The following is a 23,424-nucleotide window of genomic DNA, read 5'->3' as shown; positions in this document are numbered from 1 at the left end:
AGTCTGTGAATGTCATCATTCACAGACTGAACGGGTGCCATTCAAAGGTTTAACTAACCGTTTACACCTATTATTGCAAGTTAAATATTACAAGTGAACATCTGATTATAGAAAGCTTTACGTAATTAATTAAATAAATACACTCATAGGAGTCTTACAAAAGCATTTTCAACCACAATTCAGAACATACAAATGCACTCAAAAATTAGTTTCTTCTTAACGTTTTTTGCACTCTTTTTTTAAAGAGGACAATATTTGGATATCAAGAAGACTTACATTGATTGAGAGGAGATCCAGCATCTTTTAAATCTGGAGGATTGACCTCCATGACAGTTTCCTCATCTTCACGCTGGGGTAATAGGAAACGTCTAGACAGAGAGACGTAAAGTAACATTAAATACGGAACCGACCTAGTTTAATGAAGGCTAGACAAATGGATTAGTAGCATCAACAGGTGCCCACACAAACATGAATACATTCAGGATGACATTAATGTAAGATATCTCTGTGTAAAGTATAGTGGATGTGTCTTTAAACTACATTATTAACCTGTGAGGTCCATCTCCAGCACCATAAGCAGCCTCCTAACCATACAAGGGGGGAAAAAAAGAACACGTAAATCCAACGACAGCTAAATATATTTCTTGTTGAAGATAAATTTCACTTTCCATGTTAGCTTGAAAAAACGACAAGTTGAATTCTTGTGGAAAGGGCGTTACTCGCCACAACATTCAGACCGGCAATCTGAAACTTCATCAAAAATAAAATTTCATGATTACATCAACGCATGCTGAAGTCACTTCAAACTAAATGGTATGAACTGTACTTGTTGAGGAAGAATGGGAAACGTTGTATCATCGTAGACGACCACACCAGGAAATCCATCCGCATTGTCGACACATTCGATGGGTTTCTGCAACATCATCACACATGTAGTACAAAAATGAAAAATATCGTACAATTCCCACATTAAGTAACCAGTTCCACTTTCAACGGCAAATTACTTCATGTAATGCTTACTTTCTCTAAAACAACCTCGTGTGCATCACTGATGGAAGCCATTTTGCTTCTTCCGCTTGCTGTACTCGCCTACATCAGTGTGGCCTATTCTATGCAGCGTTGTATGAATTGGTTTACAACAAAGTTAAAGATATTTTTGTTACAGAAGGAACAACTCTTATTACAGACTAAAGTATGATTAATTTAGAAAATACAACCTGCAGTAAAAAATATCAGCACCTCTCTCCTTCTATAAGAAATGTTGACGGACCTTTTTCCACTGCACTAGTCCTCCCAAACCCCAAATAAATCTATTTAGACTTCTATTCAAACTTTCTAACATGTATTCTAACAGGGACTGCTTGTACAGATTACGGATGATCAATATATAGATTTAAAAAAAAAGAACTAAGAAAAAATTCTTCTTTGCCCGACACCATCGCTGACCCGAAATGGGTGCTGTGTCACGTTTCCGCCATTTTAAAAGCATGGTCGGTCTGGTGGTTAATCCGGTAAACCAGAACTTTCAAACCTCCTTAACTCAAGTAAACAACTTTCTCTGATTACCACGATGACCAAAAGCCCAACTGGTTATCTGTGGAGTTAATAATCTCATATAATCTATCCAGGAAGATTCTCAGACGGCGAGGGGAGAAGCTAACCTCATGTTAGCATATTCTAGCTGTTCAGCTCCGAACACATTTGATTCTGGAGGAATAAACTCCCCTCCGAATGCAAATAGCAACTTTTAAACTGCAGTACTTCAACATACTTTCCAAATATTTGTATTTCAGCCTGAAATGTTAAAACTTACGTTTTTCAATGCCGTGCACGCCATTATAAGTCTTTGTTCCTCATGCACTACACTGGCGTGTCATCAGACCTCGCCAGTGTCGCATATTGTATACGCAAGTGTAATTAATGTGAGAGCCTCACCATTCGTTGTTGAGGCTCTCAAAATGCTACTTTTTTATTTCAAAAAGAAGACTCTAATTTTTCTTACAAACTACATATTTTTTAAATATGATCCACTTTAAAAAAAATATGAAACTACCGCTCGCTCACCATTAATAAATTACCAAAACCAAACTTTCCAACTAGGTTTTCCCTCTACGCTGATGATTCAACGTTGGTTCCAAAACAAATAACTTTAAATTGTTCTTCCTTATGCTCCCAACACCTGAAGACAAACCGTACCTCTTTTCTTGAGACAGATTGTTGCTTTGTGAGTCTTCCTCTCTTGTCCTGGGTTCAACATCTCAGCTGTGAGAGAAAAAACAGATAGTCCATCCTCATTGATTGGATTATCGATATTTAGTTGACATCTTTTATCGTCCGAATTACACCATCCAAGATTATTTCACAGCCAAAAAAGAGGGCCATTCCTTGCTGGCGGTGAACAAATGCAAGTAAAAATCTATGTATTCCTCCTTTTGTATACCACAGAAGTGCCGGTCAGCCAGTTTCATTTCTCAAGCTGCAAACAAATCTGTGCCGGCCAGCCCTACAACATTTGTTGAAAGTTTCAATTTCAACTCTCCACGTACACCTTTGGCAAGGTGAAGTTAAATTAAGAGTATTTCTCTGAATGTAGAGGGTTCAACATAAGTTCATACTAAGCGGCTGAGTTTGTAATTTTATTTGACAACAGTTATTGATTCAATGTGTGTTTTCAAAGCAGTCGATGTGAGAAATGTCAACTTCTGAATAAATGTAACTACATTTTCAAAACAAATTAACCAATTTAGTTCATATTGAGTAAGATGTGATATTAGTGAAATACTTGACATGAATCATAACTTATTTAATAATGATTAGTAATACTTTTATTAATATTAAAATATTTGCCAACATTGTAATATATGAATGTATCAATAATCATTTTTGTGTTAATGTATTTGTATGCTTTTAATAATAATATATTCATAATGCTTTTAATGAAATGTATTTCTAATACTTGCAATAAATTTGTAATACTTTTACTAATAGTTTTCCTCATATTATTGTATTAGTAGTGACATCAAGCTTTGGAGTAAACAAACACTTTGAAGGTGGCTGTTTAGTAATTGAAACGTCATTTCTCACTTGTATTACCAAAATAAATCAATTGATTAACGTAGAAACTAATCAGCAGATAAATCCAAAATAAAAATAATCAATCACAGTTTATTACAGTATAATCCAGTTAGTGAATAACTTTTTAATGATGTCTTCCCTTCACTGAACCCTCTTGACAGAATATCTCATGCAAGTAAACTGAAAGGACTCAATATTTAAAAAGGTCTGTATTTATTGTGATTGTATTATTATAATACATTAATAGTATAATAAGTCCCAGAGTTAGCTTAATGGTGCAGCATAATGAAGAATTTAATGAAACTGCTTACTTTAATGGTTAGCCTGCATTTTCAATACAGGCTTACATAGATTTTAACTTCCTCAGTTTTTGTTGAACTGAGGAAATGGAGAAAAGAAAATGAATCACAGTTTCCTGTCCTTCATTATTCACTCGCTGCTCCACCTGCTGAAATGTGTTTCAGTTAATTGAATGATGTTGTCTCACTCACGTGTGTGCGGTGAGTTTATACTATAGCATAAAGTGTTCTTTAACATACTTTGACTTTTTCCAACAGGTGTCACAATTGCATATTAATACCACTCTGACATTGTTTTCATTGACTGCGTTTTACATTAATTGTTTTACATTTAAACATGTGATCATTTTTCGGCTTGAACTTTCATTATTTAAAATGTGAACATAAGTAGTTTCTTGTTCCTTCATATGTGAACACTAGACATGTGGTGGTTAAAGTGGTTTTCCTCTCAGACAATAAAAAAACAGAAGTAATTCTTAACTATGTAAGTCTTTATTGAAAGTAATGATGTACTGTTTTCCTATCTTAATATCAAATAAAACTGCAGCAATAACATCAGCGTGCTCCAATATATAATTTCCATCATGTTAAACCAACGCTAGCTCATTAAAGCTTGCTGCAGTCATGTGTTTGTTTTTTGCAGCAAATTCCACTTTCAAAAAAATTTCTCTCCAGTTAGTCAGCTAGTGTTCAATTTGATTTGACACATACACAAGACGGTTTATTTTTTTTATTAGTGCTGTCAGATAATTGTGTCATTTGCGCCTCATGAGGGATTACACTGAACACTGGGGTTAAAAGGCCTCAGGAGAATGCACACATAATGCATGTTTGTTGGGATTTAATTATTATTATTTATTTTTTTTACATGAACAGAATTACTTTCAAATGTATACTTTATCAGTAAGATATAATCCAATGCAATTGGAACACTTTTGAATTGGTTTCTATACATGTTTTTATCAAAACAACTAATGCCATACTTTCCAAGGACTTGCGGGCTAACACTTCCTTTAAAGTTACTGTGAGGAACATTTAACAGGTTACGAAACTTTCTCAAATGAATACAGATGACCTTCATAAGTAAACTAGAACATCGGCAAGGAGATTGTGTATTTAGTTGGTGCCACTAGGTCGGATTCTGAGCGAAATCGGATTAAATCATGCAGGTTCTCGAGAGACTCCCTCAGCTCGGACTCCAGCCGGGCCTCCTGCAGCAGCAGCAGCAGCCCGCCACGGACGAACCCAGGCTGCGTCTTCTCTGCGGCCTTCATCCTGCAGTTGGAAGCTCCTCTTCCGGCCCGGAGCTCAGCTTCACCTCGCTGCGCCACTGCACCCTCCTTGGAGCAAACAGTGACACTATGCTGCTGGAGACGCCAGGCCACATTGCTGGGTCCGCTGGAGGGAAGTGAGGCACGAGAGAACCAGAAACCAGGACTGTGCAAATCAGGCTCTCAGCCCCCTGCTGCAGTAAAATGGGAGGTTTTCTAACGGGAGTCTGGTGTTTGGAAACACTACCACACTGGGACCGCTAATATTGACACAATGAAAGTTCCTTGTTGTAAATTAATGAAAAAAAGGACTGTGGAAGAGCCAGTTTGTAATGAAATCCACAGGGCCCCTCAGCCCTCCTGGTGGGCTGATGTGGCCCTGCCTTTATGTCAATAACAATCTTTCGGGAAACACCAATTGCAAACGATCTATTATCATGAAACACTCTCTATCGTCATAAAACATCTCAAATTAAAGCTTTATTTCACTGAGGAACACCAATCAAAGTCAAATCAGTGATTGCACCCAGCGCTGATTGGTCCTTGCCCCAAGTCCCGCCCCTTTGATGCCACAACCAGCACCTCCCCTCTCTGCGGCTCTCAAACGGCACGCGGGCGCATCCGCTTCGAGGAGAAACGGCAACTTCACCTTGACTGAAGAAAAAGCCGCCACTGTCTTTTACAGTGCGGGAGTTCAGACAAAACAGCGGGAGGAGAATGAAATCTGTTCTCTGAACAGGTGTCCGCCAGGGCTCAGTCACCTCTTCTTCCTGCTGCATGCGGTTCACTCGTGCGCCTCCCGTGTGATGAAAACACTCTCGCACGCGCCTCATCACTCAGACGGCGCATTCACTTGCTATCCACGAGCGGCCGCGATGGTTAAATGTCCTGTTTGATGGTCGAGGTACGTAAACTGCGACTTTACGGGCTTGTGTGTGGGGCTGCGTGCCTCCGGGGGAAGACACATACCTGCTTGTCCACTAAGAGTTGTTCTGCCATAGGCCTGGAGACACACTGTTACATTCCTATACTGTTCCTGAAAGGACAAAAGTGTCTCGTGCTCCAAAGAGAGTTTACCGTGACCGTGTCGTCGTCTACTTTGTGCTAAATGCTGTGCCGCTATTGTGATATTCCTATGAATATATATGAGGGGGCTAACATGTTTTGATTAGTGAGTGAGCTTATAGTGACCTTGTGTTTTTTTATGACTGTAACATTATTTTTTGGTGCAGACTTCCCTCGTTCTCATGTATCAGCTGCAGTGATTTGTTACAGTAGGCCCAAGTGTGTTATTGGCAATATGGCGATTCAGAGTATTGACAGATTTACAGCAGTCCACCTGCAGCCTGGACCCTGCAGACCACAAGGTGACATGGGGCAGGTGTGCAGTGTGGGCAGCTACATTATAAAGAAGGTTTGGTTCTGTGCTACATTATACGAGTTCAATACAGATGTGAACGCTTCATAAGATATCTTGATATGCATATAGATATTTACAGGAAGTAAAGTGGTGTTTCAGAACTTGGTTTATTATAGTTAATGTTACCTTACAGGTACAAGTACATACTGGCTCTCCTATGTAAAACACAATTGTACTTTGCTTCATACAGAGAATTCAAATGCAAAGTTAATGCTTAAACTTTGAAACAGTTTGACAAAAGCAATTTAACTCAAGGGCCACTAACTCTCTTTTGTTTTTTCTCCAGAGCTTACTAACACATCTCATGGTCCCTTTGTATACTTGGAGTTTGCTCAGAAGTTATGGAAATGGCTCCGTCATCACATCATATGCAGGGTTTACTTTTGTCTCCTCTTTGATATTTTCAAGAAGCGCTTGTTACTTGCTGATTGTCAGAGAGAGCTTGTCCCCCTTTGCCTGGCAGCATTTTATCTCTAAAAGAAAAGTATGTACATAAAAAAATGGGGGAGAATCTACTGAACATGCAGGAGATTGGGGGACAAACCTGCCCCAATGCAAACAGTTTGACAGCAGCTAGCCAAGCAAGCAAAGGGAGAGTTTGACTAGAGAGCTGTACAGTTGAGTATAGAGCCAGAGATCATGGAAAAGCAGAGGGCGTTCCATAAACATGCACTAACCACGTGGGCTGGATGAGTGAACTGTCATCGCCTCTGGTTTGTCTCCATCCTGTTTCCTCCACGCCGGTTAGCAGTGTGCTCATTTAGACGCAAGTCCTCCACACACACACACACACACACACATTTATGACGTCTTCCTGCACAAGGGTGACATTGAAGACTATATACAGTAATGCGAGATGACAGGCGACTTGTTATGTTTCAATTGGGGTAGACCTGGTTTCTATCGAATGTGTACATGTCTTTTTCCTTTAGTGTTGCTTTAAAGCAACTCTACTGAGTGCACTCAGTCCACTCTCACTCTTGTCCACTGTGCACACAGATGTTGAACCTTTTCTAACTATTACAGCCATTACTACCTTTTATTATAAGATCACCTAAATTGGGATTTCCACACTGCTGATGTACTTTATCATTTTAACCTCCTCAGAAAGAGATGGGCAAGGTATCGTTGGTGTAAATCTAAAAACTAGGCAGGGATGTTGATGGACAATATGTGTGTTAACACACATTGCTTTGGTTGGCATGAGACAACAAAAGTCTTGATTACGTTGAAACACTTATTGGAATAATTAGTTTAAGTGACACCAAAAATTGTTAGTTAAAAATGTAGCTACAGTCATTTTTCAAGCTCATATGCCAATTCTTTGTCTGTTTCAGCTGCTTGGAAGTGATAATTTACTGCTGTTCTTTGTTATATGTTGGTTAACTGATTTAAAAAGCAAAGAAGCATATTTAAGATGGACACAATTATTGACACAATTTCACAAAAACATTTTTACAGAAAAAACACTAATCCAAAAATAAATGTTGGTCACAGCCATGGTTGTAATTTATGGTTACTAAGATTTTTGGAACTTCCCACGTGATGGTGGGTAATGGTTCACTATTGTGAGAATATGGTTCTCATTGAGAAATATTTACTTAATGTGATAGACAATTTTGTAACTAAAATAGAAGCATTACCAAAAAAAAAGAACAGAAAAGCATGTGACTTGAACAACAAACACACTTTTGATAGAAAACGGCTAAAAAAGTCGCCTTAAGACCCCTGACCATGACGACAGACCATGTGGTAGCATGTGATTCATGTGCAAATGGTTTTGCTCGTCGAGTGTGTAGTGTAGTCAGCCAACAAACATCGCATCCAGTTTCTATTTGTAATTTAGAAACAAACCATATAGGAGGAGAAAAATGTATACCAGTGGGTCACGGTAGTAGTAACAGCTGAGTGGACAAAAAAAACAAAAACACAGCTACATTATTGATTTTGCTTTGATGTGAAAGAACAGAAAACAACACACTGCATTTAAATTGTTGAGGGCTGGTGTGAAAACGGTGCAGGTCGACAGAACGGCACATGAGTGCGAAAGAGGTCCTTGTGTGTTTCGCTAAGAGTGTCACCATGACTTTTCACAGAGTTCCTATTTTTTTTTAGCCCGGTTCATTGATGCTCTCAGATAGCAGTGTGTATTTTGGGATGTTGTAATATTAATTCAGCTTCTCCTCTCTCTCTCTCTCTCTCTCTCCCTCTCTCTCTCTGCTGCAGAGGTGTGGAGCAGTCTCATTTAAAAGGTCGGAGCAGAATGCCATACAAGTTTGCATGCTGGGTAAGAACACTAACTCACCTGAATACCAGTGTGCAAAAGGTTGTTAATGTGCTGCACGGAGCCAACTGCAAACTGACGGTGCACAAAATGTTTACATTTGGTATCGGTGCTGCAGGCCGTCGCTAACCTTTGGCCCTGCGTAATCTGTGTCAAACAATGCGGCGGGTTTCTGCTATCTCTCCACTGTATATGCTCTCAGCCGTCCAGTTGGATGGCTTTTGTTGAATACGAGTGGGACGCGATACAGTAAGTTTGGCTCCAGGCATGTTTTTAAAATAGTGTCTGGACTGGAGACCGTCAAATGTGACTGTTTATCATAACAGTCTCAGACCTTGAAATGTAGCGCAAGCAATTTTTTTTCTTCTCCGTATTGGGTTTAAGAAAAGCTCCCTGAAATGTGCTTCATTGTATGCAAGTGTGAGGCAACCGTACACATGTGATGGAACAAGTACAGCGAGGCAGCATGTAGAACGGCAGTGGCAAAAAAACACTCTGAACACACGTGCTCACATACTTGCGAGCACGCAAACTAGCAAAAATAGCCAAACGCCTCAAAACTCCCGCTGGCCATGGCGACTCTATCGGATATCTTTCCCTCATTATGTTCCATTTTTACTGTGTTTCTTGCTTTTGTCACATGATTTATTTTTCGCACATTTCCACAGTGAAGAATCTCGGCTCCATGTGTCTGATAACGTCTTTGTTCACATGTTCTGATTTACTGAAGTCCCATTCATGACAGTATCTTTTTTTTTGTTCTGTCCCAGTGGAAGTTGTTGGCACTGTTGCGCTCCTTCACACTGGTGAATGCTGTTTCCTGATTTTTAGAATTACAATTTGGCATCGCGGCCTGAACATACCGAGTTGGACCGAGTCCATTATAGTCTGGGCCAGTTGGGGCTGGCAAAAAAACCCACAAGTTTGATTTTTACAATGGTAGGAGGCACGTACCAGGAATATGTATCTCTTCAACAGAAGCTGCACAACGAACAAACCAACCGAGCCGCTTTAAATTCATATCCGCTTCTGTTTCGGTCCTGAAACACGTGAGAATATTTGCTCCTATTACATCTGGGGTGGGACGCTTAGTGACCTCATATGCTGATCACAGCTACAACTAAACAGTACTACATTGGGTGCATAACCATAATACATTTCCCCTGAAAAACCATGCTGTACATCATGTCCCGCCGCTTCTCACAGTTTCTCACGGCCGGTGTCTTTTTTTTTTTTAATCTAAACGCTCTTTGTCTCATGATTTCTTGCTATCGACTTCTTGCGTCTGAACTGTGACGTTCAAGGCTGTGTTTCTGTCTGCGCCTGTGTGTGTGTGTGTGTGTGTACTTTGGTCTGCATGTGACCGTTTCTCAAGGGAACATTTCCGTGAAAAAAATAATAAACACTTAACGGCCATTGCTCAAACTGATTGCATGCACACAAAGACAGACGGTCTTTTTTACTCTCATTCACCTAATTGTATTCATTTTAATTGTATTTTTTTTTCAGCCACAGGAATGCCTTTGGGGGTGTGTGACTTTTAACGACAAGAGGGAGAGAGTGTTTTCAGTCCCAGACAAATGTTCAGTTCAAACGGGTTCAAAGGAGACTCTTTAGAGCACAAATAGTGAAGGGTCACTTGAAATTGATAGACAGCAGACATCCTGTTTGGTGCTGGCTTTCTTTTCTGTTTGCATCTGACGTTTTTGCGAACATCTTCCAAGAACTGTTTCGAAATCGTGCTCTTCCGCCTCTTTCAGAAATGCTAGTTGTGTTAAAGCCCACGGTTGGATCGGCACCTGGGCAGCAGAATTCAGAACAAATGAATCCAAACAAACAAATATGACTAAAAAATATGCCAGTGAAGCCTTCATAAAGGGTGGCTCAATGTAGGTTTTTTTTTATTTTGAATTGTATATTCAGTTTACCTGACAACAACCAATTAGTGCGGTAACGATAAGACAATTAATGCATTAGTTTATCAATTAATAATCGATAGAATCTTTTAAAATTCCCAAAAGTTGCATGTGTCAACGTCTCAAAAGCAAGTATTTCTTGCTTTTCTCTGTCGTCTTTACTATTGTAACTTGAGCACCTTCAAGTTTTGGACAAAACAATTTTGATTGTGCCTTTTTTAATAATTTTATAGATCAAACATTTAGCCAAATACATGAAATAAATATGTATCCATCGTCCTACACACAATTAAAAGCCCAAAACGTTTTTGATTTTTATTTGATGACGAATTAAACATTTTGCTCTACACACAATTTTGATGCTTCTATCGTCATCGTTTCAAATCCAAAGTCTTTCCAGAGAGATCGGTGTGGGGGAGCTACGACTCCTGCCTGTTCCCACTGACCTGATCATGAGATTGTGTCCGTGAACTCAAAGCCCCACAGTCGTTCACACAGAATCCCATTGGTCTGCCGTCGGTGTAGCGGCATATGTAGCAGAGTGAGCGAGCGAGTGTGTGAGCGAGCGCTGAGTGGAAAGAGGAGGGGCTTTAAGACTCCACAACAACACCGGCGCGAGTGAGACAAGAGGGGAGAGAGAATGCGGCAGAAGGAGGGCGCAGACCGTCAGTGGCCGACTCTGGGAGAAGAGAGATAAAGACGGATTCCCACTTCTTTTTTTCTGGCTTTTCCCTGCTGTCTTTTTCTTGCACTTGCTTTGTCTTTTTCTTCTTCTTTTTCCATCACTGCACACCCATTTGCTCAGAGTCTTTCTGTCCCATCCTGCCGATTCTGTCTCTCTCTGCAGGCTTTTACTCTTCTGTCCTACATTCTGACTTGCTACTCTCTTGTCTTTCTCCGCGTCCTCACCTATGCCTACCTGCCTACCTCTCTCTATCTCCGCTTCATGAGTTTCACCCCTCTCTTTACTTTGATCTCTCATTTCCTCGCACCTCCTTGTCCTGCATCTATCTGCTGTCGTTCGGCGCGAGGATGCCGGTGCTCGAGGGGCTCTGGGGTCCAGATCTCAGGATGCGCGACGCCGGTCTCGACGTCGCGGTCGAAGCCGGCGTCTGCCCGGCTGAGGCTCCAGACTCGCCGGTCTGGGGTCCGCTCAGGACGCCTCCTATTACCTGCGGAGGCTTGTCGCTGGCCCTGGAGCTCCCGGCGCTCATACGGCAGCTCCGGGCGGCGTGGAGGGCTCGCAAGGGAGGCCCCCGGGGGCCCGAGAGAAGTCAGGCGAGCACTTGGGTACAATCGGACAAAGAGGTAGAGGAGGTGAAGCATGACATAGAGGGCCGGAGCGCTCATCTGGAAGGTAAATTGCACGTAATACATGTTACATGTACAGTAAAACTCATGGGAGTCAGATTTCTCATCAATGTTTAATGTCCAATGTGTGTTGTCCTTCTTTAACTGTGTATGCTGCATGCGCATGCATGGCAGAACACGGATAGTGTGTGTGTGACTTAAGAAAAGGGCAGATTCCTTTACGATTCATTTGTGTCTTCAAAATAGTGGTCATGTTTAGTAAATAAGGGATTTTTGCTTATTTTGCATTTGAATGTTCAACTTTTAATTCCTTGGCTGGGTGCGAGTTTCCATTCTTTGGCGAGTGCGTGGGGGATGCGTTACGTTTGACCGGCGGGCGTCTGGCCGCATGTTTACTCTGGTGTGTTTTTTTGTAAGGGACGTGAGACGAGGTTCAGATCAGTTCAGACTCCCAGACGGAGCCGACAGTGAAATGAGGGATTTAGGCTGTAAAGCCAGAGTGTCTGCGGAGCCGTGCCGATGACACTGACGTGATGTAATCAATCGGGGTCGGGTCCGTCTGTCTAGAGTGCGGCAGCGGGGACGCAGAATACCATTGTTTACAGTTCGATGTGTCAACAGTGATGACAAGAAGTAAGGTCAGTCCTATATTTAACGAGGATGGCAATGATTGTGACAGCAGCGTATAAACAAGGGGAATTATTACGCAGACTAATACTTTGAACCGTTATCGGTTGATGACAAAAAGTAGAACCGCGTGTATATGAATCTTTAATGTGCTTTTGCAGAGTTGTGATGAAGTGATGATTCATACTGTGGGGAATTACCTGATCGCAACCACTGACTCATGAGGTGGAAATCTGACAAATGTACACTGTTCGCCGTCTGTGGCTTTCCCTTTTGCATCGTGACGACCTCGTTCACCTGATGACTCCTCACAGAGGAGTGTTTGGTCTCCCCACATTCAACATGTGTGGAGACACCGGGCGATAACTTGTCGGCGGTGATAGTGAGTCAGTCTGCTATTTCCAAGGATGCAGAGGGTTGAGAGAGACCGGTATTTATTGGGGCATTTTCGGTACACATTTTAGCATTGCCTTTTTAAGAAAAAACAGTTAATTCAATTTGAAATACATTTATTGAAATATATTATGAATTCTCCTTTTTCTTGACATTACACATTTTGGAATAGCAAAACATTGAGTTGAGGCGCTGGATTAAAATGTAAAATACACGAGATAAGGATAATTCACTCACAGGTGATTCACTCTAATTCTTTTAATTTTCTCTCCGCCTCTTGTGTTTGGATTGATAACAGTCTGAAATGATTAGTTCATCAACAGGGGATTATTCTGCAACTATGTTGCTATCAGTGAGTGCAAAATTTGCAAAATGTCACTACATTTGGTCTCAAATGATCATTTTAAGGACATCTTCAGAATGTTTCCACTGTGGTTTAGACAAAACAAGACATTTTAATGTGTCAACGTGGGCTTTATAAATGTGAGACTTCTGTCTCTTTTTGTTGATTATAGATATATAAAAGCCCACCTTTCACACATCTGGGTGCTATCACTGTCAAGTCATCGCTTTACTACGAAAGCAAAGAAAGTGCCGACACTGCCAGTAAGTAAGTATATCCGGAGATTCCAGCCAGCTGTGTGGATGTAACTCTTTTTCTCCAGATGCAGCTGCAGGCAGCAGGAAACATCACCTGCCGCCGTGTGTTTTTTAAAAAAACGCTTGTTTTCGAATGCATGTGGCAGCGATGTGTCTGTGTTTCTCTTTCTGTGAAGCAAAACAGCCCCAAAGCGCCATTTGTGCCGTAAACACCCACAGATTCAGCGAAGCCAAGTAAACATATTCGTAGCGGTGTCCCATATGTGAGTGTGTGGGCTGTGTGCGCCAAGTGTGCGATCTTGTTTTTCACATTTGGAATCAGGGATTTAACGTAATTTGCAAGTGTGTGTGTGTGTGTGTGTATATATATATAAGTGCAGCGAGTGTTTATGCACGGTGAGACATGTGCACTGCCGTCCACAAACACTCTTTTCCGACTGATTCGCATCTTAAATGACCCAGTTCTGAGCCGCGCAGAGACAATGACCTATTTACCACACAGAGAGTTAAAGGAAGAGAACGGGAAAGAGGCGAGGGGGGAGGAGTGAGACCAAAGGATGGATCAGGATGGATGTGAAGTGGGGATGTTGTTGTTGAACAGAAAGGAATGAGAGAGGGAGAGAGAGGGAGAGAGAGAAGGCGAGGGAGAGAGAGAAGGAGGGAGAGAGAGAGAGAGGGAGAGGGAGACGGAGAGGGAGACGAGAGGTAGAGGAGGATGGAGTGACACATACAATGGAAGTATGGAGAAGGAACTCGAGCGAAAGAAGAGAGCCACAGGGTGGTTTGTGTGCGTCTTTGAGTCTTGGGTCTGTGTTGGGGGAGGAGGAGAGGGGGCGAGGGTGCAGGGGGACTTCCCAGATGATGCCTTGCCCACCAGCATGCGGGATTAGAAATGAAAAAAAAGCAAAGAGGCTTTCCCCTGTTGTCCTTTTCTTGCTCAAACTAGGCCAGCAGGACTCTTCTGCCTCCCTTTAACAGGCTGAGTCACTTCCCTCAAGACGTTTTATATTTGTTTGCAGAAATAGGGAATGATGCCACTTTTCCACCGTATGTTTTATGCATAGCTGCCTAGCCTTCACCACACGCGCACACGCACACACACACAATTGCAAGGCAAAACCTGGCACTGCGAGGGAGTTACCACAGTGACTCCAGTCCCATTAACAGGTAGTTTAGCTGCTCCCGTAAGTCGCAGAGGTGATGTGAACCGGCAACCTCGGGGGACATAATGCGCTCCAGTTCCTTCACATCTGATCTGTAAATTATTCAGTCATTTTCATAGTTTTTAGTTTATTCAAGCTAAGAAGGCATGCCTGCACTGTGGCGTGGGACCTATTCTGTGTTGTGACGGGCCTCGGGGTGCGTGAACAGAGGCAGCATGTTCAAGTATTCACGGACCCATTGTGCTGCGACGATTTTTTAAAACCCAAAAGGTCACTTCTAAGACTCATCACGCAGACATTTCCTAAGGGAAAAACATCTAATAGTAAAACACTTGATATCTGTTCAGAACAAAGTATGCTGTGATTATGTCAGAATATGAGTTTTACACATTTCATCTTTTCGTGTTTTGCAAACAAAACCCCTTCAAATAGATAACCTTTGTTTTGTCGCAGAAATGAACACCAGTCCTTCTGTTTAGTCCTCGGTTCATGTCATCAGCATCGGCGTGAAACTGCCATAAAACCCAGAATAACTTGTGTGAACAGAATGTACTGAGTTGATGCCCCACAACAGCTGCACGGTGGCGTGAAATCCCTTCTCCTTGGTCAAACCCGGACCAGATGCATGATGTCCTGACGACTCGGCGATGTCAAAGCTCACTTTGTTTCAGAGAGGCTGGTTTTAAGAGCAAAATAAATCTGCACATAAAAATCTACACCAGGGGAACACTTTGCTCCGTTCCCCTCGCTGGCTGTTCGACTTATCGCTCAAAAAATCAAATGCTTGTATTTCTTCGTTCATGTTTCCCCTTGCCCATCCTCTGTCTGTCTGCAGCTGATGGCAGACTGAACACCGGTCATGCTGGCGTGTTGCTGGTCGAGAGACGAGGCTCGTACCCGCTGATCGACCTGCGAATCCTCAAAAGTGAGTTCAAATCACGATGCCTTTCTTGACATTGTCGGCAATGGTCAGTCCCCGAACACAACTCCCAGCTATTTGTCTTCTTGGACACAAAGGGTTCAGTGTTGTGAGTGTTGTCTGCATTCAATGTATCAAAATGTACACGTGTCTACTTACCTGATGGAGCATGTAAAGCTGCACTTAATTGTTGAGGACTGACGATCGTAATCCTGGGAAAGAGACAAATATAATTCAAGAAATGTTTTTTAGGATGCTTTTTTAAATTTTTTTTAAAAGGATGCTTATCTGTTCCGGCATGTTTTTAATGTAAATCATTTAAAATTTCAGCCAGTGCCCAGCAGGGAGAGGTAGAGGCCGGCAGGAGAAAGGTGAAGCGTCAGCTCAGCTTTCAGAGATACTGCCACGCCTCCAGGCTGCTCAGGGGTTTGATGCCCCACACCCCCGGGTCACTACACCTGCTGGACGACGATTACCTGGGACAAGCTGCAGTAAGTACACACACACACACACACACACACACACACACACACACACACACACACACACACACACACACACACACACACACACGCACACACAACCCAACAATTTGGAGGTACGGGTGCCCTGAGTCTCCATCTCTCTGTATTGTGCTTCTGTCAGCTGCGAATCTCTTTCTGATAACGTCTCTTTTTTTCTTCACAGCACATGTTATCAAAAGTAGGCACATGGAACTTTGACATTTTCCTCTTCGATCGTCTGACAAATGGTGAGATGTCCTTTTTTGGGGGGGGGGTTCGTTTCTCTGTTTTTCACAAAACAGCAATTGAATATTGTCTACTGTAAAATTACATTTTCCCGCGTAAATGCACTAAAAAGCTATTTTGTCTCGACTTAATGTGTGTGCTGCAGGTCACAGCCTGGTGACTCTGATGTGCCATCTCTTCAATGTCTACGGCCTCGTTCACCACTTCCAGCTGGACATGGTCAAACTGCACAGGTTTCTCGGTAAGTCAGCGTCACTCGTGTTGCTTTGTTCTCCAGCAAGAAGGGATATAAAACGTGGATCCTAATATTTGTTCAGGAATTTGTTCCGACTCAACAAATGATATAAACAATTTCAAGTATAGCTTGAGTCTGTAGAAAGTGCACCCAGCGGCCCTTTTGGCGTGGCAAAACGCTTGGAAAGCTGAGAAGGGTTTCATTTTTCAGGAAATTCCAGTCTGACGTCAACCGCTGCCTTTTGTGTGTTACTCAGTCGATACAAAAGAGTCACAGGGTTTGTGTATAAAGTGGCTTTGTTGTAAGGGAATATTACGCCAGTATCCATTGCACGCTAAATTCTGCCGTCAGATACAGAAGAGCAGCAGTGAGCTGTTTGTTGTTATGGAGACAAAGTGTTCAATCGCTATTTTTTTTTTCCGCATCTTCTTCAGTTTTTTGCCACACACACACACACACACACAATACAATAGAAAACGACAATCCAAAGAAACGTGATTTATCTCCACTTGTCATTAGACAACGGAAGATGAGAGCTAATACCTTCTTTTATGTTTCCAGGTTTTAATGTGGGGTTTTGAGTCACAGGGGCATTTAAATGAGCTTATCCTTATTACACACTGTCTCTGCTCTGACAATCAAATTAAAGCATTTACACGACATGTTTCAAGAGTGTTGCTTAAATGGTTTTACAATCTGATTAAAATGTTAAAGATGAGATAATGCAATCAGGTTTTAACCTTGTTCTGTCTTGCCAGGCATGGTGCAGGAGGACTACCACTCCCAGAATCCCTATCACAATGCTGTTCATGCTGCTGATGTCACTCAAGCCATGTACTGCTACCTGAAGGAGCCCAAGGTAATGAATAATACTGTACACACACACACACACACACACACACACACACACTAGCTTCTCCTTGACATATTCTATTAGCTTCTCCTCCTGCGGGATAATTCCTCCTCACTTAGGCTCGACAGCACATCCATCCTCAGCCTGGAGAAATCCCTGAAGCCCTCTGACCAGATTAAGAGTCTCTGCATCTTTCCCTTTACACAGTAATTGCTTTAGTGTCCTTTGTTGCTCCGCAAAGCACTTTGTAATGCACCTATTTTGTTAAAAAGCACTTAGAATAATAAATTGAATTGAGCGCAGCTCACACGACGGCGTGTTCGAGATAACAAGCACACACTCACAACGTGAGATGTCAGGCGTGCTGCTTCTCCGATCAATAGGCCCTATTGTCTCTCACTGACCATGAAGCATTTACCATCACACACTTTTTTTTTCAACTGTTTCACTTTTTGAGGTAAAATGTACTTTTTCTATCTATTTATTTTGTGTTTGGTATTTTGGATAAAATAATCCTTTACGGTAAAACAGTAAAGAACCCACAATAGCAGTTTTATATATACAGACAGAATGAAAAGGAAATTATATAAGGTATAGTATACTATGCCTAAATACAAAAGAAATGCAGTTGTGTGAGTTAACGAGAAGAGTACGGTATTTTATTCAACTCAGCACAGTACAGCAAATTTATGGAAGTCTTCATCTGGATAAATGGTTGCTCTTTTCTATCAACTATATCCCCCAGGTATTAAAAGAGCTCAAGTCCTACACTGCTCTCTAATATGGATGAACTGTTACGGTGACATTGAGGGAACCAGCTCCTACTGGGGATAAACTGTATGAATGCAGCTCTCTAGTGGTTTCTTTGAAGGACAGCTCAGCATTCAGGTTTCATTTGAAATCGCAGTAAGTGTCCCTCCTACGCAGGGAACAATAATTTCCCTGTCGACCCCATTTGTGCGTTCTAGCTGGCAGAGCAGCTGAGTCCCCTGGACGTGTTTCTGGGTCTGATGGCAGCGGCCGCCCACGACGTGGACCATCCTGGAGTCAACCAGCCCTTCCTCATTAAGACCAGACACCACCTGGCGTCCCTCTACCAGGTACTCACGGGTGTGCTGACACTGTGTCAGTGCGTGGGTGTGGAAACATGCAGAAGGGTTAGTGTCCAGCCTGTAACGGAGTCTGCATGAAACTCATTTACAGAACACGTCTGTGCTGGAGAGCCACCACTGGAGATCCACCGTGGGCATGCTGCGAGAGTCAGGACTGCTGTCCCACCTGCCTGCCGACGTGTCGTAAGACCTTTTACAATATAAAGAGCTATTTTATCAGGATTCTAGATATCAGCGCTCTGTGGCAGAAAAAAAAACAGTCAGGGAAATCAGAGGTGTCGTGAATACAAGTGGGCTGGAAGTCCAACAGCAGTAGTTACTGGTGTCTGACTCACTTTTCTACAGTCTGCAAAAGGACGGCAGCAATAATATCTAGTCTAATAGAATAAATAGCTGCATAGGGATCTGATCTTACAGCCAGAATACACAATCTGAAATTGGAGTGTATGAGAAAAGAGCGAGGGCGCTGTATCGTATGATGACTTTAGCTGTCGTCTCCACTGTCTGTTAACCTGGTTGGGCAGCAAACGCCCAAGATGTTCCTGCTCACTTTTACTAACCTTGATGGTGCATTCATGGCCTTGACGCTGAGATGTCTGTACCGCCAGATTCAATAAAAAGTTAAAGGAACGGAGTCAAAGTTTCAGTTGGTTGCAATCTGCAACCTCACTGTTAGATACTGCCAAAAGCAAAAGATCAGACCTTTAAACCAGAATACAGGACATCAACATATGTTTTACATTAAAAATAAAAAAAATCAAGGTACTTGTAGTTGTCTACAGCGTCGAATAACCGTCCCTCTATGATAGTACTCTCCCCACACAACCACACACATCAGCGTGGGATAATCAGCATGATGTATTTTGGCATTGTAATCTCCTTTGGTCCACTGTAAGGTCAGAGATCATGGCGAGTTCAAGAACACACAGGAGCTCTCCGCAAAGCACATAAGCTTAAAAAAGGAGAACAGTTACACCACACAGAGTACAGTGCATACCAACTTACTAATTAATATACAGTATGATCCAGAAAATATAGCTGTTGCTGCAGGTACAAGAATACAAAATAGCACAGGCTTTAGGTGGTTTTGTTGTTTTGGCTCAGTGGTGCCCCCTCTCTTCTGCAGGCAGGACATGGAACAGCAGCTGGGCTCCCTCATCCTCGCCACGGACATCAGCAGGCAGAACGAGTTCCTGTCGACCTTCAGGGAGCATCTGGATAACCAGGACCTTGACCTTCAGCTGGCCTCACACAGGCACTTTATACTGCAGGTATACCGCACAACCACTGGACAACAGCACAGCCATGCACGTTTCACACAAAAAATAATCTGTAAAGTAAAACAGTAAAGCTGCAGCAGCTGCTCAGTGTGTGTGTGTGTGTGTGTGTGTGTGTGTGTGTGTGAATCCGTCTCTCTTTGCCTTCAGATTGCTCTGAAGTGTGCAGACGTCTGCAATCCGTGTCGGGTTTGGGAGCTGAGCAGACAGTGGAGCGAGAGAGTGTGTGAGGAATTCTACAGGCAGGGTGAGTCAAGTATGATTTAACACAAGTGACAAAAATACTTTGTGTCTTCTGAAAGGGACTGCATGTCGCACTTTAATGCATCAAAGAGACACTAGGTAATAATCATTTAAAGTCTTTGTTTAAATGCCACTACAAAGACCACCTTTCCCACAAACCCTCTGGCTTCACATGCATATTTGATGTTTTTCACATATACATCACATGTTCATATTATAATACATGTTGTGTGCGCCGCGATCAGCTGTTCAACGGCGTAGCTACAAAATCCACGGCCCGCCACTGACTACACGTGAGGGTTAATTTTCTTGAAAGAGACCCACTTGAGATTCAGACGTGAATGCAAATCTACCCGGAGAGGTTTTTTTCCCACAGTAATTGTATTAGTGCAAGAAAATTAGAGACGCACTGATCGATTGGCCATTGTTGGAAACGGTCCGCCTCGGTCTTGCGGACGTGGTTGCCGGTCACGTTTGCACACCGGGTGCCACATGAGGATTTGATGTCTTGTGCTCAGTGGCACAGACTGTACCGTCACAGAACGTGTGGAGGTTCTTCAGCGTGAGTGAGAAAGACATAAAGCAAATGCAAGTCCAAAATGTACCGCTGAGGAACAACCTTCAGAACAAGGTTTTGACGACAAGAAGATCCTGTAACTTGGTGAAGTTTTGGAGTTAGTTAATAGTCAATGTTTTCATATGAGCATACAATTTCTTTTCTATAAAAGAAAAAAGTTACAGAAATGTCTGCGTACACGGTGAATTCTACTTTTTCTGAATGGAAGACAATCATAATGAGCAAAAATGGTAATCAGCAGGTCAGTCTCGAAAATGAATATTGAAATCGGTGCTTCTCTAATGATCTGGTAATAAACAGGTGTTTCCTACCTTTTTGGCATTAATCAAGGTGTTAAGATATTGCCCTTCTGATGGTCTGCATCAGCATCCTGGATTCTGAATTTGGTCTGTTTCCCCGACAGGTGACCTGGAGAGGAAGTTCGACATGGAGATTAGTCCCATGTGTAACCAGCAGGCTGACTCTGTCCCAGCTATTCAGATCGGTGAGTACCAGAGCGCACGCACCGACAACCGTAACCTGCGGCGGCGTCGGCTCATCGGCTCATCGGGACATGACCCACCTTGTCGTTGGCGTGTGTGTTTTCCTCAGGGTTCATCTCCTACATCGTGGAGCCTCTGTTCGAGGAGTGGCAGCGCTTCACCGAGCCCAGCCCGCTCAGCCAGACCATGATGGGTCACTTGCACAAGAACAAGGCCCGCTGGAGCCGCCTGCGACACGCACACACACCCTCAGACACGCAAACACACACGCACGCCGAGGAGCCTGAAGGAGGAGGAGGAGGAAGAGGAGGAGAAAGAGGAGGAGGAGGAGGAGAGGGGGGAGACATCCCTTAATCCTCCTCTGGTTTCTTGAGGCATTTGATCTTCCTTTTGTCCTCCAGCATATTTTCTCCCACTGCTGGTTGTCCACAGGCTCTGAAAGTGGGAATGCTGGACGGGAGTCTGGCTTTACTTCATGAGAAACGGCTCCCTCTGCTGGAATGGAGGACTTTAGCACTTGCAGGGGACGGTGAGGGACGGACGTTTGGGCAGTGGATGGATAATCTTAGTAAATGCCAATTTGACAGAGTCATGCCTTGCTCTTTACTCCCAGTGTTATCTGCCTCAAAGTATCTGAGAAAGGCAGGAATTGATAGATTATAGCCGACAACAGACGAGGGATTGATGAAGAAGTGTTTGCACAGTGCTGCTCGAACAATAAACATATTACAAAAGCCAAAATGATATACAAGTCAGCTGGACTGAGCTGGAAGAGATGACATAACAATATATGAAATAAAAAGGAATATATGATATCTACTATATTATGCTTTTAAAACGTTTCCACATTACACACTATTAAGCTCTTTTCACTTTTCCTCTTTTTGTACAGCTTGCACTTCTATTGGATGTTCTTTTCTACAAGTGTCTCACTTGTCTACTTTTCAGCGAAGGGCGTTTTTAACTCACTAGGTTGGTGTGTCACTGTACTTACTGGACACTATACAACGTGTTCGGGTTTTTTTCTGTGTACCCTGTGAGACCGACTAACCGGACCGATACAATAGTCTCTGATTTTGCTCGATGTCAGCTGGATGTTTTTGGACTCGCCCAAACACAAACCGGAGCCATTTTTCCAAAGTGTTTGTGTGCTGGTGTGACGTTATTTACATTATAGTCTGTACAAACTGTGGTGTCCACCCCTCAGCACTCCACATGCCAAAATCTTAGTATTCAACTTTTTACTGGGTTTAGATTTGGGGAAATATATCTCTTTACACATGGTGTTACCTTTGTAACCGCTCAACAGGATTGTGCATTTATTTATCCGACGACCTCACTTTACAAGCTCGTATACAACAAAGCCTTAACAGCAACTTTGTCTGTGAAACACGTTTTGTAAGGGTGGTGTCACCATTTCTGGACACGCTTTCTTACACTTGGAGTTGTTTTTCTTCCGCCACCAGCATACTGAAATACTCTCAGTACTGTAGCCACTTTCTTCCTGTTTGACCTTTCACCCAGTTTTATGGTCCCACCGGGTGTTGCACCCAGTGAGCTTTTAAGGTGCCAATGTCCTGTTCTGACGCATTGACACACTGCTCTGTTACCGCTCTATATCTTTTTATATCTCTTTATTTACTCTTTTATTTGACATTTTTCTACAGGCAGCGTGTACACTGCATCTTATGTTTCGTACAGACTTGGATCAATTAGCGATTTCTGATATTTAATTCAAAATGCCCTGCATTGTGTATGAACACACTTATGAAAACCATATACCATCATTCATTATATGTTTATTAATATACAATTCATTCTACAATGGTACCTATATCTAAACTAAAACAAAGCAGATGCATAATTTGTAACTATTAGTAGGCTCAACTAAGATGCCCCAACCATCTTTTTATATATATATATATATATATATATATATATATATATATATATATATATATATATATATATATATATATATATATATATATATATATATATATATATATATATATATATATATATATATATATATATATAAATAATTTTTTAACCCCTTAGCTCTAAACATGTATGTTTAAGGTTGATCGAGGTTGTGTCCTGTACGCCCTTCTAGAAGAAGCTCCACTTCTTCCTTTAACTATAGAGAAAACAACCCAGCCACAACACAATATATTCTACATACAATATAATCTAGTCAATTATCACCCGTATGACACGTTATAGTCATAAAAAGTGCAAAAACAATTATATAACATTTCATTTATTTGGCAAAACCAAACCTTTGCTATGACGGGCAGTGCAATAAAGTCGGTTATCGTGAGATGTAAGCTCTTACAGCGTAACGATCTATAGCTCTGCAAATAATAAGTAAAGTATTAATGTCTTCACTGCATCGCACTTTGAATCGCCCACTCCATGTACGTTGTTGTCACTGCTCTTGACGTCTGTGGCGGGGAATCACCAGACGGTCTCACAGGACTCGAGTACCAGCGGTTACTAAGAATGAGCTTAGTGCTATCGCTCTGTGCTACCTAAAATGGTGGTATACTTCATTATGCTGCCGCAGTGCTATGGTTGTGTTTCAATACCTCTCAGAAACTGATACAGGGTCACTG

General features: G+C 42.2%; 1 protein-coding gene across 2 annotated transcripts; it reads left to right on the top strand.

The window, feature by feature from the left end:
* The first annotated feature begins 5,295 nt into the window (after positions 1–5,295).
* LOC137785955 (3',5'-cyclic-AMP phosphodiesterase 7B-like) lies at positions 5,296–22,711 on the top strand. 2 transcript variants are annotated; one of them, XM_068577533.1, is made up of 13 exons: positions 5,296–5,549; positions 8,292–8,352; positions 15,195–15,284; positions 15,609–15,769; positions 15,966–16,029; positions 16,173–16,268; positions 17,021–17,121; positions 18,084–18,215; positions 18,319–18,410; positions 19,354–19,498; positions 19,655–19,751; positions 20,728–20,808; positions 20,916–22,711. In XM_068577533.1, the coding sequence occupies exons 1-13, from the start codon at positions 5,529–5,531 to the stop codon at positions 21,158–21,160; spliced, it is 1,386 nt and encodes a 461-aa protein (XP_068433634.1). In that variant the 5' UTR covers positions 5,296–5,528; the 3' UTR covers positions 21,161–22,711. The 2 variants fall into 2 exon arrangements, with proteins under 2 accessions (XP_068433634.1, XP_068433633.1); XM_068577532.1 differs by lacking the exons at positions 5,296–5,549; positions 8,292–8,352 and adding an exon at positions 10,765–11,622.
* The last annotated feature ends 713 nt before the right edge of the window (positions 22,712–23,424 follow it).

The sequence above is a fragment of the Clinocottus analis genome, unplaced genomic scaffold (assembly GCF_023055335.1).
Source record: "Clinocottus analis isolate CAN_PGR_092001 unplaced genomic scaffold, fCliAna1.0.p SCAF_15, whole genome shotgun sequence".
NCBI classification, from domain to species: Eukaryota; Metazoa; Chordata; class Actinopteri; order Perciformes; family Cottidae; genus Clinocottus; species Clinocottus analis.
The sequence above is the reverse complement of the archived record's forward strand: the minus strand, read 5'-3'. Positions and strand labels throughout refer to the sequence as shown.

Excerpts from the sequence above, each read along its gene's own strand:
- LOC137785955 (XM_068577532.1), top strand. The coding sequence starts at position 11,298 with ATGCCGGTGCTCGAGGGGCTCTGGGGTCCAGATCTCAGGATGCGCGAC. Across the intron at positions 15,770-15,965 it reads ATTACCTGGGACAAGCTGCA|CACATGTTATCAAAAGTAGG; the intron begins GTAAGTACACAC and ends TTTTCTTCACAG. Across the intron at positions 16,269-17,020 it reads CAAACTGCACAGGTTTCTCG|GCATGGTGCAGGAGGACTAC; the intron begins GTAAGTCAGCGT and ends CTGTCTTGCCAG.